We start from the raw sequence: 15,527 nt of genomic DNA on the forward strand, positions 1-15,527 counted from the left end.
CTCACTGTACGCATTTGGGATGAATTGGTATACTGAGGCCTTCATGCTGACATCAGTGTCCAACCCCACTAATGTGCTTTTGGCTGAATGAGCATAAATCCCCACAGTCAAGCTCCAAAATCTAGTGGAAAGCCTTCCCATAAGAGTGGAGGTTATTATAATAGGAAAGGAGGGACTAAATCTGGAATAGGATGTGGAACAAGCACAGATAATTATAAGGCATGCACATACTTTTGGTCATATAGTATATATCTCTCTTGATATTGTGTGTGGGGTTAGCATTTAGAGTTCTGTGATTTGTATATAGTTCATAATGTATATTGGTTGCTGTAGGGGTGTACTGTATCTGGGTGTTTTTGTGGGAGTGGGAATTGGAGTGTATGTTCTGACCACTTTTGTTTTGCAGGACATAGATGTTCTGTGGGGAGATTTCCATCAGAAGCTTGTGGACAGTGCACTCATCTCATTGGATGCCTACATGTCTCAGTTTCCTGAAATCAAGGTTGAATTTGGCACTAATTAGTGGAATGTGATTGCTCTACAAAATGTCACTGCAATTTGAGATGATGAGCAGATAAGGTTATTTTAAATATGTTAAAAGACAGATTCATATAAATTGCATCTGTTAGCTAACTAATTATTAGGTTCATTAAAAGTACAAAACCCTTGTCCTTTGCCAAACTAATCCTGATAGTTTACTACTTATCAGAGTTTGCTATCTAAAACAGAGATGAGGTACAAGAAGGACCAAATGTAATTATTGGAGCTTTACCCTGTCCAAATATTTTGCTTTCTTCTCTCTTTTGTTCTCCACTTTAATGTTGATAATCTAAAGGTGTTCTGATAACTTTGCCAAGTAGGCTGGATGGCTGCGGCACTGAATCTATTAACTTTAAAAGGCGATGTACAACCCCGATTCCAAAAAAGTTGGGACAAAGTACAAATTGTAAATAAAAACGGAATGTGGAAGTTTCAAAATTCCATATTTTATTCAGAATAGAACATAGATGACATATCAAATGTTTAAACTGAGAAAATGTATCATTTAAAGAGAAAAATTAGGTGATTTTAAATTTCATGACAACACCACATCTCAAAAAAGTTGGGACAAGGCCATGTTTACCACTGTGAGACATCCCCTTTTCTCTTTACAACAGTCTGTAAACGTCTGGGGACTGAGGAGACAAGTTGCTCAGGTTTAGGGATAGGAATGTTAACCCATTCTTGTCTAATGTAGGATTCTAGTTGCTCAACTGTCTTAGGTCTTTTTTTGTCCTATCTTCCATTTTATGATGCGCCAAATGTTTTCTATGGGTGAAAGATCTGGACTGCAGACTGGCCAGTTCAGTACCCGGACCCTTCTTCTATGCAGCCATGATGCTGTAATTGATGCAGTATGTGGTTTGGCATTGTCATGTTGGAAAATGCAAGGTCTTCTATGAAAGAGACGTCGTCTGGATGGGAGCATATGTTGCTCTAGAACCTGGATATACCTTTTAGCATTGATGGTGTCTTTCCAGATGTGTAAGCTGCCCATGCCACACGCACTAATGCAACCCCATACCATCAGAGATGCAGGCTTCTGAACTGAGCATTGATAACAACTTGGGTCGTCCTTCTCCTCTTTAGTCCGAATGACACGGCGTCCCTGATTTCCATAAAGAACTTCAAATTTTGATTTGTCTGACCACAGAACAGTTTTCCACTTTGCCACAGTCCATTTTAAATGAGCCTTGGCCCAGAGAAGACGTCTGCGCTTCTGGATCATGTTTAGATAAGGCTTCTTCTTTGAACTATAGAGTTTTAGCTGGCAACGGCGGATGGCACAGTGAATTGTGTTCACACATAATGTTCTCTGGAAATATTCCTGAGCCCATTTTGTGATTTCCAATACAGAAGCATGCCTGTATGTGATGCAGTGCCGTCTAAGGGCCCGAAGATCACGGGCACCTAGTATGATTTTCCGGCCTTGACCCTTACGCACAGAGATTCTTCCAGATTCTCTGAATCTTTTGATAATATTATGCACTGTAGATGATGATATGTTCAAACTCTTTGCAATTTTACACTATCGAATTCCTTTCTGATATTGCTCCACTATTTGTCGGCGCAGAATTAGAGGGATTGGTGATCCTCTTCCCATCTTTACTTCTAAGAGCCGCTGCCACTCCAAGATGCTCTTTTTATACCCAGTCATGTTAATGACCTATTACCAATTGACCTAATGAGTTGCAATTTGATTAAAAAGATGCTCTTTTTAATGAGTTGCAATTTGGTCCTCCAGCTGTTCCTTTTTTGTACCTTTAACTTTTCCAGCCTCTTATTGCCCCTGTCCCAACTTTTTTGAGATGTGTTGCTGTCATGAAATTTCAAATGAGCCAATATTTGGCATGAAATTTCAAAATGTCTCACTTTTGACATTTGATATGTTGTCTATGTTCTATTGTGAATACAATATCAGTTTTTGAGATTTGTAAATTATTGCATTCCATTTTTATTTACAATTTGTACTTTGTCCCAACTTTTTTGGAATCGGGATTGTAATTGGACTGTTAGAAGTCATTAGTGACTTCTAATTCACCTGCTATGTGACATATCTAAAATATGATATCACAGCTGGCTCACTTTTACCCCCGTGACTTTTGTGAACTGGTTGGCACAAGTCACTCCACTTTCTCTCTCAGCGTTCCTCTGCATAGTGTTGCGTGGCTTCTTCTGGTTTTACTGGTATTTCACCAATTTAAGCCCATTACAAATATGTCCACCCAACACACCCCAAAACCATACAGGCATGTTCAGTGCGACTGGTTCTATGTGGATTTCAAGTTACACGTAATCACAAAAACCTATACACCTGACACAATCGGACCCATACAGGCCTCACCCAGTGGCCTAAGGTTGTAGCAAGCCCCACTGGCATTGTTAATGCATGCTCAGTGCTGCTGGTCCTGTATGGATTCCTCCTAACACCATTCAAACATACCTACACATCAGAACTTAATAGCTTCTTTGGGTTTTCAAATGGGCACCCTTCCTCACGGATATATTGTTGATTTAACCCCATGACACCTTAGGAATGGCTTGACAGCAGAACCAGTATCCTGGAAATACCCCATACACTGCAGGGGTCCCTTCCCTGTTCAGCTCTGCCCTGTCTCCTTGCTGCCAGTTTGATTTTTTTCCACCATTCTCCTCTCTTTAGCCACAGCCAGAAGGTTGCAGTTTTCACCGGCTTACTGACATTCGCTGCCAACTTTTTTCTGAGCTGGACCCTTCATAACTTTTACTCCTAAGACCTCCAGAGTGATTGCCCTGGAAAACCCCTGCAGCCAGTTTCAGGAAGCTGTTAATTTTCCTCTCCTGTTTCTACTGTGGAAAGGGGTATTTCATAAACAAGCAGTGACCACAGAAGTCAGAGAAGGAGTCCATGATGATAGTCCCAGGCCTTGAACTTACCAGGACTTCTCCAGGGTTCTCATCCAAATATGCACCTGGACATCATCATCTTTGCGCTTTCCCGGTCATTGAGCTTGGCTCTATACTGCTTCCCCAGGCTCTTTACAGGCTTTTCACTGACAGTGGTGATGGCGTCCGAACCGATTTTGAATTGCAACTGATCCTGAATGCTGCCACTATTCAGTATTACACTTTTGAATTCTCACCTCTTTGATGATTTCTACTAGATCTTCCAAGATCCACCAAATCCAGTCGTAACATTGCTGCTGTTATCCAGCCATCCACAGAAGTACAGTTCCCCATTTTAGTTTCTCAACTGACTTGACCAGGAGATTTATTGCTGTGGAGAAGAGAATCAAGAGATATTGTGCACATGGTGATGATTCCTATCTCTATTCTCCACCAGGTAAGGCTGCTGCAGGTGAAATACGTCTTAAGGTGGTTGAAGTAGCCCTGGAGCTGATGATGAAATTTGTTGGGTATATGATAGACTTTTGATGTGGTCTCTACCAACTTTTGATGCATCATCCCATATACATTAGTGTGACTGACCCATAAGACTGCCAGGTCAGCTTTATTCCATTTTGCATCTTTGGGACTCCATCTTACATAGACTATGTTAGTGTAATTGTTGGCCAGTAGTAAAGTGGTCGGCCTCTTTGACAGGATTCCAAAGAAGATTTTCCCCACCACATTTAGCAGTAAGATGGTTCAAAATTGCTTGATGTCTTTAGAATCCTCTTTCTTATGGATGAAGCAACCCTTCACACACAGCCACATCTCAGGAAGAAACTTCTTCCTTCATGCCATGGTCAATAGCTTCTACAAATATCTCCTCAGACACTCACAACGCTGATGCATCGTGTATAGAATCCCATTGGGTCCTGAGGCTGATCCTTTCCTTGCTTTCCTGACAAAATTTTTACCTCCTTTTGCCTAGGCTCTCCCTCATCAAAGAGTCTAGATCAGGGCTTTTCAAAGTGTGGGGCGCCAGAGTTCTTCGGGGGGGGGGGCGCAACGTGAGGAAAAATAAACCAGAATAAGTTACTATTGCGGACATTTAGCGAACTTCAGCTAGCCTTTACCAGAGACAAAATGGATCGATTTTTAGTACCTAAAGCTACAGTGAGTGAGGAGACAAAGTCTGGGCCAAGCAAAAAAACAGAGCCTCCAGGATGTTGCGATTTGCAACTTCAGTGCAAATTCAACCAATCCCCGCGAATTCAGGGCGGTGTTGCAATTATGTCCAATCACCGCAACTTTCCCACAAATTTGACCAATCGTTGGCGTCGTCTTGAGGTGATGTCGACAAACTACCTTCCGCCTTACTTCCGTGTATACGTTCAAGAGAAGCAGCATGCGCGCAGTGTTGCCAGATTGGGCGGTTTCAAGTTCATTTTAGCGGGTTTTGAACATATTTTGGACTAGAAAACGTCAGCAGTATCTGGCAACATTGCATGATGTGTGAGTCAGTGTTTATGTAGGCTTAAATTCTGTTACTGAAAGTGTGTTATGTTTACAGTGAAGGACTGTGTGCACTTTATTTTTTTTTACTTAATACAAGAAATTAATGGATGCCAACATTTTTGCCAAAATGGTATTTTATTTTCCATTGTTTAGGCAGCTTCAGCATCATACTGTGAGATTCTGTTCAAATTGTTTTTTTCTTCTATGAAGCCTGAGCCATTTATTTTATTAGTTTATAATTATTGTTTAATTTAGTCTTCAGGAGAGACTGCCTGCACACAGTACTAGTATTAATAGTTTTTTTTTCTTGCATGAAAGCTGAGGCATTTATATTATATTTTAAGGTAACTTCATGTTGTGCTGTGAGGTTCTATGCACTTTAGCTTTTGAACCAACAGGTGCATTTGGATAAGTAAAGCCTATTTTTCTGCATTTTTGTAGTCCTGGTAATCTTTTATATTGGTAAAGTTGTTTATAGAACCATTTCTCAGTGTCTGTTTTTTTTAATCAATAGTTTTTCAGTAATAACTTAATATTTAACATATCACTCAATTTTAATCACAAAAAGAGAAAATCGCAACAATTTCTCGCAACTTTCACTTCCTCCCGCAATGTAATCGCAACAAAAACCTAAAAAACACCGCAACTTTCATCGCAATTTTTTTGGAACCCCCCCCGCAACATCAGACATTTTAGCCTGCAACAATCACAAAAAAGGCCCGTGGAATCCTGGGGGACTGGAAAAAGAAGTATGACCACGATTATTTAAAGTTTGGATTTTCATGGACTGGATCTGAAGATGCTCCACTGCCACAGTGTGTTGTCTGCCAAGAGGTGCTAGCTAACGATGCTATGAGATGTTTAAAATGTGTAAAACAAGATGTTTTAAAAAGCACAGATGTTTAAAATGTGAAAAAGAAAAAAAAATGTGTACAACAACCATTTTTTAAAAATACAAATGGAACATTAAGTATAGCAACAACAAAAATTGTGGGGGGTGGGGGGGGGGGGGGGGGGGGGGGGGTTGGCGCTGTTGTTTATTTGCTCTCCGAGGGGGGGCTGACTCTCCCACACTTTGAAAACCCCTGGTCTAGATGGTTCATCAGATTTAACAAGTTTCTCTCCCACTCCTAGAATTTCTTATTATCTTGGGTCACTGTGGGCTTCACAAAGTTAATCCTCCACCACCTCCTTCTGTTATTGTGATAACACTTTGCCAATGCAAAGTTGTAATTCTTCCTTCAGTTTGTCACTTATCTCTTTGGGAACTAGTTTTTCCTCCTCATTTGCTTGAGGATAGGCCTGTAGGTTTCCAGTCTCCTTCAGATGTATGTTTTCTATGGAGCACTTGCATGTGACGTCTACAGCCGATCCAGATTGTGGCAGACGCCATCTTGTCGGTCAAACGCCATATTCCACCTTCTACTTCTACTTCTGGGTCTACTTCTGCTTTTACTTCTACCTTTTCTTCTGGAAAACCCTACTATATACAATTCTACTACAACAGCTGCGGCTACAAGCTCTCCCTACCTGTGCATGTTTTTTATGTTTTTTGTGTGTATTTTTGCGTGTTGTTCGTCTGTACCGGACTTCAATATCCACTACAACCGTATGGACTTACTGGACATTGGTTTCCAGCAGAAAATGACGGTTTGTAGCGATTTCCATCGCATGCACAACATTCCGGACGAGAAAAAAAAAACATTCCGGATGAGATAGCGAGACCAGCGGGGTCTCCATGAATTGTTATCAGAAGCAAAGCGAAGGAGGCGGTGCCGGGAGCGGAAGCAAAAGCGAGGCTGCAGAGCCGGCCTGTTGACTAAGCTCAGAAAACAGCCACTCAAACCTCCACTGCCAAGCCTCTACCTCTCCAACGCCAGATCCATGTAAACAAGACGGACGATTTGGAATTACCTTATTCTATTCTATAATCGGCTGGTCAGTGCTATACTCAATACTTAAGTGACTTACCCATCCAATGAGGATTCTTGTTTACAAGATGCCACATCTGAGTCGCTGACAAATCCTGAATTTCTGTAGAGATAACTGTCCAGAGATTTATAAGCACGCAGTGCTTCACCACTGAACAGTGAGGGAAAGTTAATGAGGTAATTATACACCTCTGGGTATTCCGCTGGCAGTTCAAAATCCGGTCGTGAAAACTCCGTCCGGTAAGCCATAAGGGTCACAAATCTGTAGATCGTTTATTTTAGACATATATCTAGTTATCTGTTCATTAGAAAAATGAGCCGTGTAGTCCGTCGGTTGAAATTGATCCATTCTGTACACGAGTGCAGCAGTATTCAGCGGTGTTTTTGACCGACAAGATGGCGGTTGTGTACTTTCCGGTTACATGACTGCAAGATCTCTATAGGCCTGTTCCCTGCTTTTGGTTTCCCTTCTTCTTTCCAAAAGCAATCTATCCCTGTTGTTCAGATAATTGTTGACATTGCTCTCATCTCGTCTCGTCTCGTCTCGTCTCACTGTGTCTTCTGTCAAGGTAGCCTTCAGCATCTGGACCACAACCTTATCAAAATTTCCCCACTCCCTTTTGGTTGCAGTGGCTGGCCACTTCAGTATTTCCCTCTACATTCTACTCATTGATTTGCACTTGCACTTTGTTTGAAAGCTGGTCTTTTCAGGCTGGTTTCCTGCCTCCCCTGATACAGCAGCAATATTGCTATCACTGCCCTTTGCATCATGTGCCTGGAGATTCTGGGTAATGTGTTTAGACACCAGCCCCAGCCTCTCCTCAATCTCAGTAGGTTGTCCTCTTTGTTGCTCATCACTGGGACTGTGAACACCATACCGTATCTTCGACTGATGTATCTTCTGACGCCTTTCTTTTTGCAGATCCTCCTCACATCCACAGACTGTAAATTTAACAGTAACCTGTCTCATTTTCAGTGGTCCAACATGAGTAGTCATAAGTCTTCTGTCCTGTAGGTAGGTCACTCAAACTTGAGGGTGTCTTGTAATTTCATAGCGACTGAAAGGGGGTTCCTCCTTTTGGAAGATGTACTTTTGCTTGCCAAGCATCCACACCAAATGTGGTCTTTCACCATTGTCAGCAGTCTTTCCTTACTGTCACCATTCTTATGTGGTTGCCAATTAGTCTTTCCTAATAGCTCCTGAGTCTCCAGATAGGAATATTTAAAATATGATGGGGGTCATTGCAGCCTTTTGGTATTAGGTATAATAAAAATGTATATGTAACTGTGAAGTGTATTTATTTGGCTTTAACTGTCCACTTCTAAAAGGTGGAAAGAGAGTTCAAGTAGTTAGTGGAATAATTTATAATGTTCTCCAGATTTCTACAGTTTAGATAGCTACAACCCCAAATCAGAAAAAGTTGGGACTCTATGTTGAAATTAAAATGGAAAACAATGATTTGTAAATAATCTTTGACCTGTATTGCACTCAAAACAGTACAAGAGCAGATTATTTGATGTTTTACCTCATGATTTTTTTTCCAAAAAGAAACGCATTTCAATTTTTGATTCTTGCAACACATTCCAAAAAAAGTTGGGACGGTAAAGCATTCACCGTAAAAAAAGTTGGGATGGTAAAGCAATGTTGCCAGTCTTTCTCACAACACTTAAAAGATGTTTGACTGAAGACACCAAGTGATGAAGCATTTCAGGTGTTATTTTGTTACATTCTTCCTGCAAACAGGTCTTAAGGTGTGCAACAGTAGATGAGCCATTGTTGTCTTTTTCAAAATCCACCACACATTCTCTGTTGGGGACAGAGGGGACAGGCACCCTCTTCCTCTGCAGCCATGCCATTGTAATGTGTGCAGAATGTGGCATTGCATTATCCTGTTGAAATATTCCTAGAAAAGATGCTGTTTTGAAGGCAGCATATACTCCAAAATCTCAATGTACTTTTCTGCATTAAAATGATGCCATTAATGGATGGCCTGAATGGTCTTTTTTGGTCTTTGGTCCAGAGCACACAGCATCCATTTCTTACAAAAATGTCCTGACCTGGAATACTGATTTATCTGACCACAATACATGTTTCAACCGTGATGGCCCATCCCAGATCCCTCCAAGCTCAGAGAAGTCGACACCGCTTCTAGACACATTTAACATAAAACTTCTTTTTTGCACAGTAAAGTTTTAACTGGTGTTTGTGAATGTAACTCAGTATTGTAGGGTTTGACAAAAGTTTGCCAAAGTAACGCGAGCCCATGTGATCATATCAGCTATAGATGAATGACCGTTCTTGATGCAGTGCCATCTGAGGGATCGGAAATCACGGGTGTCAGCTTAAGCTTGCACCTTTACCCTTTAACCTTTTACGCGCTGAAATTCCTCTACATCATTATTTAATTGTTTTACCTCATTACCACTCCTAAATTGCCCTTCTCCCAACTTTTTTTTGGAATGTGTTGCAGGTCTGAAACAGAGGAATGAATGTATTCACAAATGAACTGAAGCTGACCAGACAAAACATGAAATATTTTGGGTTCATACTGTCTGCAATGAAATACAAGTCAAAGTAAATTTACAAATCACTACTTAATTTTTTTTATTTGGATTTTCCATACCATCCAAACGTTCTCTGATTTGGGGTTGTACATCACGTACAGTGCTCAGCATAAATGAGTACACTCCCTTCGAAAAGTAACATTTTAAACAATATCTCAGTGAACACAAACAATTTCCAAAATGTTAACAAGACAAAGTTTAATATAACATCTGTTTAACTTATGTGAAAGTAAGGTTAATAATATAACTTAGATTACACATTTTTTCAGTTTTACTCAAATTAGGGTGGTGCAAAAATGAGTACACCCCACAACAAAAACTACTACATCTAGTACTTTGTATGGCCTCCATGATTTTTAATGACAGCACCAAGTCTTCTAGGCATGGAATGAACAAGTTGGCGACATTTTGCAACATCAATCTTTTTCCATTCTTCAACAATGACCTCTTTTAGTGGCTGGATGCTGATGGAGAGTGATGCTCAACTTGTATCTTCAGAATTCCCCATAGGTGTTCGATTGGGTTCAGATCAGGAGACATACTTGGCCACTGAATCACTTTCACCCTGTTCTTCTTCAGAAATCCAACAGTGGCCTTAGATGTGTGCTTAGTCATGTTGGAAAAGTGCACAACGACCAAGGGCACGGAGTGATGGTAGCATCTTCTCTTTCAGTATAGAGCAATACATCTGTGAAATCATGATTCCATCATTGAAATGCAGCTCCCCGACACCAGCAGCACTCATGCAGCCCCACATAAGGACACTGCCACCACCATGTTTCACTGTAGGCACCATGCATTTTTCTTTGTATTCCTCACCTTTGCGATGCCATACAGTTTTGAAGCCATCAGTTCCAAAAACATTTATCTTGGTCTCATCACTCCAGAGTATAGAGTCCCAGTAGTCTTCATCTTTGTCAGCATGGGCCCTAGCAAACTCTAGGCGGGCTTTTTTGTGCTTGGGCTTTAGGAGAGGCTTCTTTCGTGGATGGCATCCATGCATGCCATTCCTCTGCAGTGTATGCAGTATTGTGTCACAGGAAAGTGTCACACCAGTTTGGCTTTCTACTTCTTTATATAACTGCAGTGAACTTGCATGACGATTTTCTTCAGTCCTCATCAGAAGACGCTCCTGTCGAGGTGTTAACTTCTGTGGATGACCTGGACGTCTCTGTGAGATGGTTGCAGTTCCATCTTTCTTAAATTTTTGTACCACTTTTGCTACAGTATTCTGACTGATAAGTAAAGCTTTGCTGATCTTCTTGTAGCCTTCACCTTTGTGGTGTGAAGAAATTATTTTCTTTGCGGAATTCTGAAGAGACAAGTTGAGCATCACTCTCCATCCAGCACCCAGTCACTAAAAGAGGTCATTGTTGAAGAATGGAAAAAGATTGATGTTGCAAAATGTCGCCAACTTGTTCATTCCATGCCTATAAGACTTGGTGCTGTCATTGCAAATTTTTACTTTATGCTGATGACTCCGCACTTACAGTTGCGGATAAGAGTTCAGAGGTAATTCAACATAGATTATCCAGGGAGTTAGAATCAATCAGAGAATGGCTTATTGACAGTAGATTATCCCTGCATTTAGGCAAAACGGAGTCCATTCTCTTCACTTCGAAGAGTAAACTTAGCAAAATTAAATCCATTCAGGTGCAGTGTGATGGAAATGTGCTTGCAAGTCGCTTGCATGTCATATATTTGGGCCTTACTCTAGATCAATCTCTGAATGGAGAGCAGTGTTGTTTTCGTTAACGATGATGATGAAATGATTTCGTTAACGCACCCTTTTTTCATGACTAAAACGAGACAGTGACGAGCTAAACATAACTCTTTGATCATGAAAATATGACGAGATGTATCTGTTGTTTTCGTTGAGGAGACGAGACGAAAATGTCAGTGGGTTGGCTATAGGACTATCAAAATGCATGGCGTTTCCTCCAAGGGTGCGTGCAATCTGTCTGCCAAATGCTGAAAATATCAGCAATGCACCTGCATCCTGTCCTTGTTTGGCCACGCCCACCACCGGGCATGTATGGGCACAGTGCACACCGGGGCAGCCACACACAGTTCATGGACCATGGCGGCAGCAACGCCAGCACAAGGGCTTGGTGGGCGGAAAAGACGTGATGATTTATGGACATACTTTACACATAATCCAGTAGAAAATAAAATGGAATGCCTTGTAGTGGGAGACAGAGGTACACGCTGTGGTTATAAACTACGTGGTAAGAATACGACCAACCTCAAGAGGCATCTAAAGGCTCACCATGCTGCTATTTCTGCAACGGTAAATTAACGTTACAAGAAGTCCTGTTAACAAATCATGTATACTTTTGCTAGCTTTGGTTAATGTCACTCAACAATCGGTCTGTGATGAATTTCCTATGAAGTTTTCCAAAACACTGTGACCTGGTGAAAATGAATGAGACCGCTAGCTTTATGCTAAAGTTGGCTTGGTTAAGCTAACTTAAATTCAATTAACATGTCATGAGTAAAACTTGTCCTGCAGGGATTATTGGTGGGACAGCAACTGAATGCTTTGTCATATATTGACCCATATTTGAGTTACTGTGAAACATACGGGGGAAATGTAGCTTTTCAGACCTGTTGTTGTGCCTTAATATGTCTAAATGAGCAGCAGCACACCTGGCTACTCTAACATTAGCAGCATGTTTAGCCATCATATTTGCATTAACGGACAGCGTGGTCATCTTCTAGTTGTGTGGTCATCATGCCATGCTTGTGCTCTATCAGCGCATTGCGACATGTTAAACGGAGGCAGAAACACGAGTCTGTGAACAATGGAGTATACACACTAGCAGACATCCCAACCTGCAGAAACTCATTTCAGGGAGGTGTCGTGACGCATGACTTTTTTCCCATCAGCGGAGGGGGGGTCACGGCATCTCCCTGAAATGAGTTTGGATGTCTGTAAACCAATCAGGATGCTCTTTGTCTAGCATGCGCTACACAAACAGGCACACACGCAGTCTCTCTCGCTCTCCCTCGCGCACTCCGTCATATGCGCGATGCAGACATTAATGTTTCGCGTGCATGCTCTTGCTCGCTTGCTCTAGATTCTGGGAGATATTATCCAATTTGCGGGCATCAGGGAACCACTATCAATATGCGGGAGACTCCCGGAACTTCTGGGAGACTTGGGATGTCTGCACTAGACAGCGTTTATGTAGAGAGTATACACACTAGACAGCGTTTATGTAGAGAGCATACACACTAGACAGCGTTTATGTAGAGAGCATACGCACTAGACAGCGTTTATGTAGAGAGCATGCGCACTAGACAGCATTTATGTAGAGACCTGTCAACCTTGATTACAATTTCCTATCTCTGTATTGGCCTAATTTAATGTTTTAAAGTAATTATTTTTTCGACTAAAATGAATGACTGAAACCCTTTTAGTTTTCGTCGACTAAAACTAGACCAAAACTATCAAGGATGGAATTGACTAAAATGTGACTAAAACTAATAAGCATTTCGTCCAAAAGACTAAAACTAAATCAAAAATGACTGCCAAAAACAACACTGATGGAGAGGCTATTGTGGACAATATAGTTGGAAAGTCGAATGCAAAATTGAAGTTTCTGTATCGGCAGGCTAAACATATTAGCCAGGAAACTAGGAGACTGTTAGTCTTGGCCCTTATACAGTGTCACTATGACTATGCCTGTATGTCATGGTACTCAGGGTTAACGAAGAAGTACAAAGATAGACTTCAAGTTTCCCAAAACAAAATCATACGATTTCTTTTGGATGCACCAGACAGAACACATGTTGGTGCTGTAGAGTTCAATTAGGTCAGAATGTTACCAGTCCAAATGCGCGCTACCCAACTCAAGCTGAACCTTGTATTCAAAATTATTCATAATATGGTCCCTAATTATTTATCAGATCAGTTCAGCTTGGTTCAAAATTTACACTCAATGAACACAAGCTCAAGTGCTATCTCTCTGCAGATACCTCGTGTCAAATCATTTGGTAAATCATCATTTGTTTATGCATCCATTAAAGCATTCAGTAATCTGCCATCTGACATAAGATCATGTAGGACATTAACTAGTTTTAAATTTGCTGTTAAGCGTCATTCTTTTAGTGAATTGTATCACCAGGAATTGAGCACTTTTATGTATTTTTAGATAGGTCCTTTTTCCGTTTTCCCTGTAATTTTTGTTATCTCACAGGTTTTTCTATCATTATTTAGGTCTAGTCTATATTCTAAGTATATTATTTTTTAAAATATTTTTATTTTTTGTTTACTATTATTATTATTATTATTATTATTATTAGTTACAGTATTATTTTTTTCTTTTTCACGTCAGTATTATTATTATTATTATATACAAACATTTTCACCTGTAATCATGATTGCCACGTGACTAATAGGACCACATTGGAAATAAGCAATTTTGCTTTCATGTGTTATCCTGGTTTTTAATTGTCATATTTACATGTATAGTGTTTGTATGATTATTATTTACTGAATAAACAAATTAAAAAAAAATTAAAAATCATGGCGGCCATACAAAGTACTAGATGTAGTAGTTTTTGTTGTGGGGTGTACTCATTTTTGCACCACCCTAATTTGAGTAAAACTGAAAAAATGTGTAATCCAAGTTATATTATTAACCTTACTTTCACATTATAAGTTAAACAGATGTTATATTAAACTTTGTCTTGTCAACATTTTGGAAATTGTTTGTGTTCATTGAGATATTGTTTAAAATGTTACTTTTCAAAGGGGGTGTACTCATTTACGCTGAGCACTGTAAGTCTGTCTCTAACTTTTTGGCATTAGCTTGACATACCCTATGTGTATACGAAAGAATTTTTAAAACAGGATAATTTACATGCTAGATTTCTGAATCACCTACCCAAAGGAAGAAGCTGGTATTCTGTATACAGAACATGCACTGGGTCAGAAATAATTTTCTTTGCTTGTCTTAAAACAGACTGCTCATACAGCAAATGAAGAGATGGGTTTTGCTTTCAAGCTTATCTATTCTTCAGCTGGGATGTCAAATTAGCAACCCAAGTTATAATACCATTTCTTATAATGCTCTCCAATATAGCATCACAGAATACTCCACTTCAAAATCCCCTGACATTACGGGAAGTATTACCTTTGCTGCAGTTTAGAACACAGATTCTCATTGAAATGCTTATAAGAGGAAACTTGGGATATGATTTCCTTATAAATAATCACCAGCATGTGATTGTCTATTCATTTTGGCTCTCCTCTGTATTAATATTCAAAATGAAAAGGCTGTCACTCCATTTCATGAACCTAAGCCTGAACTTTGTTGTAACCTTTTGTCATCACAGGCACGCATCGCTAAGCGTGACAGGAAGCTGGTGGATTTTGATAGTGCCAGACATCACTTTTCCTCTGTACAGAAAAGTAAGAAGAAGGATGAGGCCAAAATTGCCAAGGTACCCAAGCATGTCATGTGTGGGGCTGAAGTGTACATACAGTATAATACACTAATGATATACTAATGTAGCCAATTAATATAAATAATCTTGTGTGTGTGTGTGAGAGAGAGAGAATGGGGGGTTTAAATCTATGGACAGGTTATAGGAATTTGATCTTAAATTTCAGCTCTGGAAAAGCGTCTTAACAAAATTGCTTGTCTTGCTTGCTGTCTGTCTTTCTTTCACTTGCTGAATCTCCAGGCTTTGGCCCTGATGGAGAAAGCTGCTCCAGGATAGGCTCAGGAAATAATCTCAGCTCATCTGATTGCTCAAACTAACTTTACCAGATGCCAGGTGACAGACCTAACACCTCATTAACTCCCAATTAATGCCCCATCTTCTGCTTGCCTGACTCAAAGTTCTGGCATAGACTAAACTGCATTCATCATAAATCTACTGCAAGATGTACAGTAACTGCTTTAAAAATGGCATTGTTAATGTGATGTCTTACTTCATGTAAATGTTTTGATGGAACTGCAATTGCAGTCATATGTTTGTGTGTGTACTGTCAGGCAGAGGAAGAGTTGGGAAAAGCCCAAAAGGTGTTTGAAGAAATCAATTATGACCTTCAAGAGCAGCTCCCATCTTTGTGGAACAGGTGTCCCCTAATTTCTC

General features: G+C 40.3%; 1 protein-coding gene across 1 annotated transcript in view; it reads left to right on the top strand.

Annotated features, from left to right (window-relative positions):
- bin1b (bridging integrator 1b) overlaps positions 1-15,527 on the top strand; it is a 197,869-nt gene that overhangs the window by 91,283 nt on the left and 91,059 nt on the right. Inside the window, exons 6-8 of the mRNA XM_060919212.1 lie at positions 407-502; positions 14,763-14,870; positions 15,425-15,510. Of these exons, the coding sequence (XP_060775195.1) occupies positions 407-502; positions 14,763-14,870; positions 15,425-15,510 (290 nt within the window). The remainder of the gene's footprint in view (positions 1-406; positions 503-14,762; positions 14,871-15,424; positions 15,511-15,527) is intronic.

This window comes from Neoarius graeffei, chromosome 4, assembly GCF_027579695.1.
Source record: "Neoarius graeffei isolate fNeoGra1 chromosome 4, fNeoGra1.pri, whole genome shotgun sequence".
Taxonomy (NCBI): domain Eukaryota; kingdom Metazoa; phylum Chordata; class Actinopteri; order Siluriformes; family Ariidae; genus Neoarius; species Neoarius graeffei.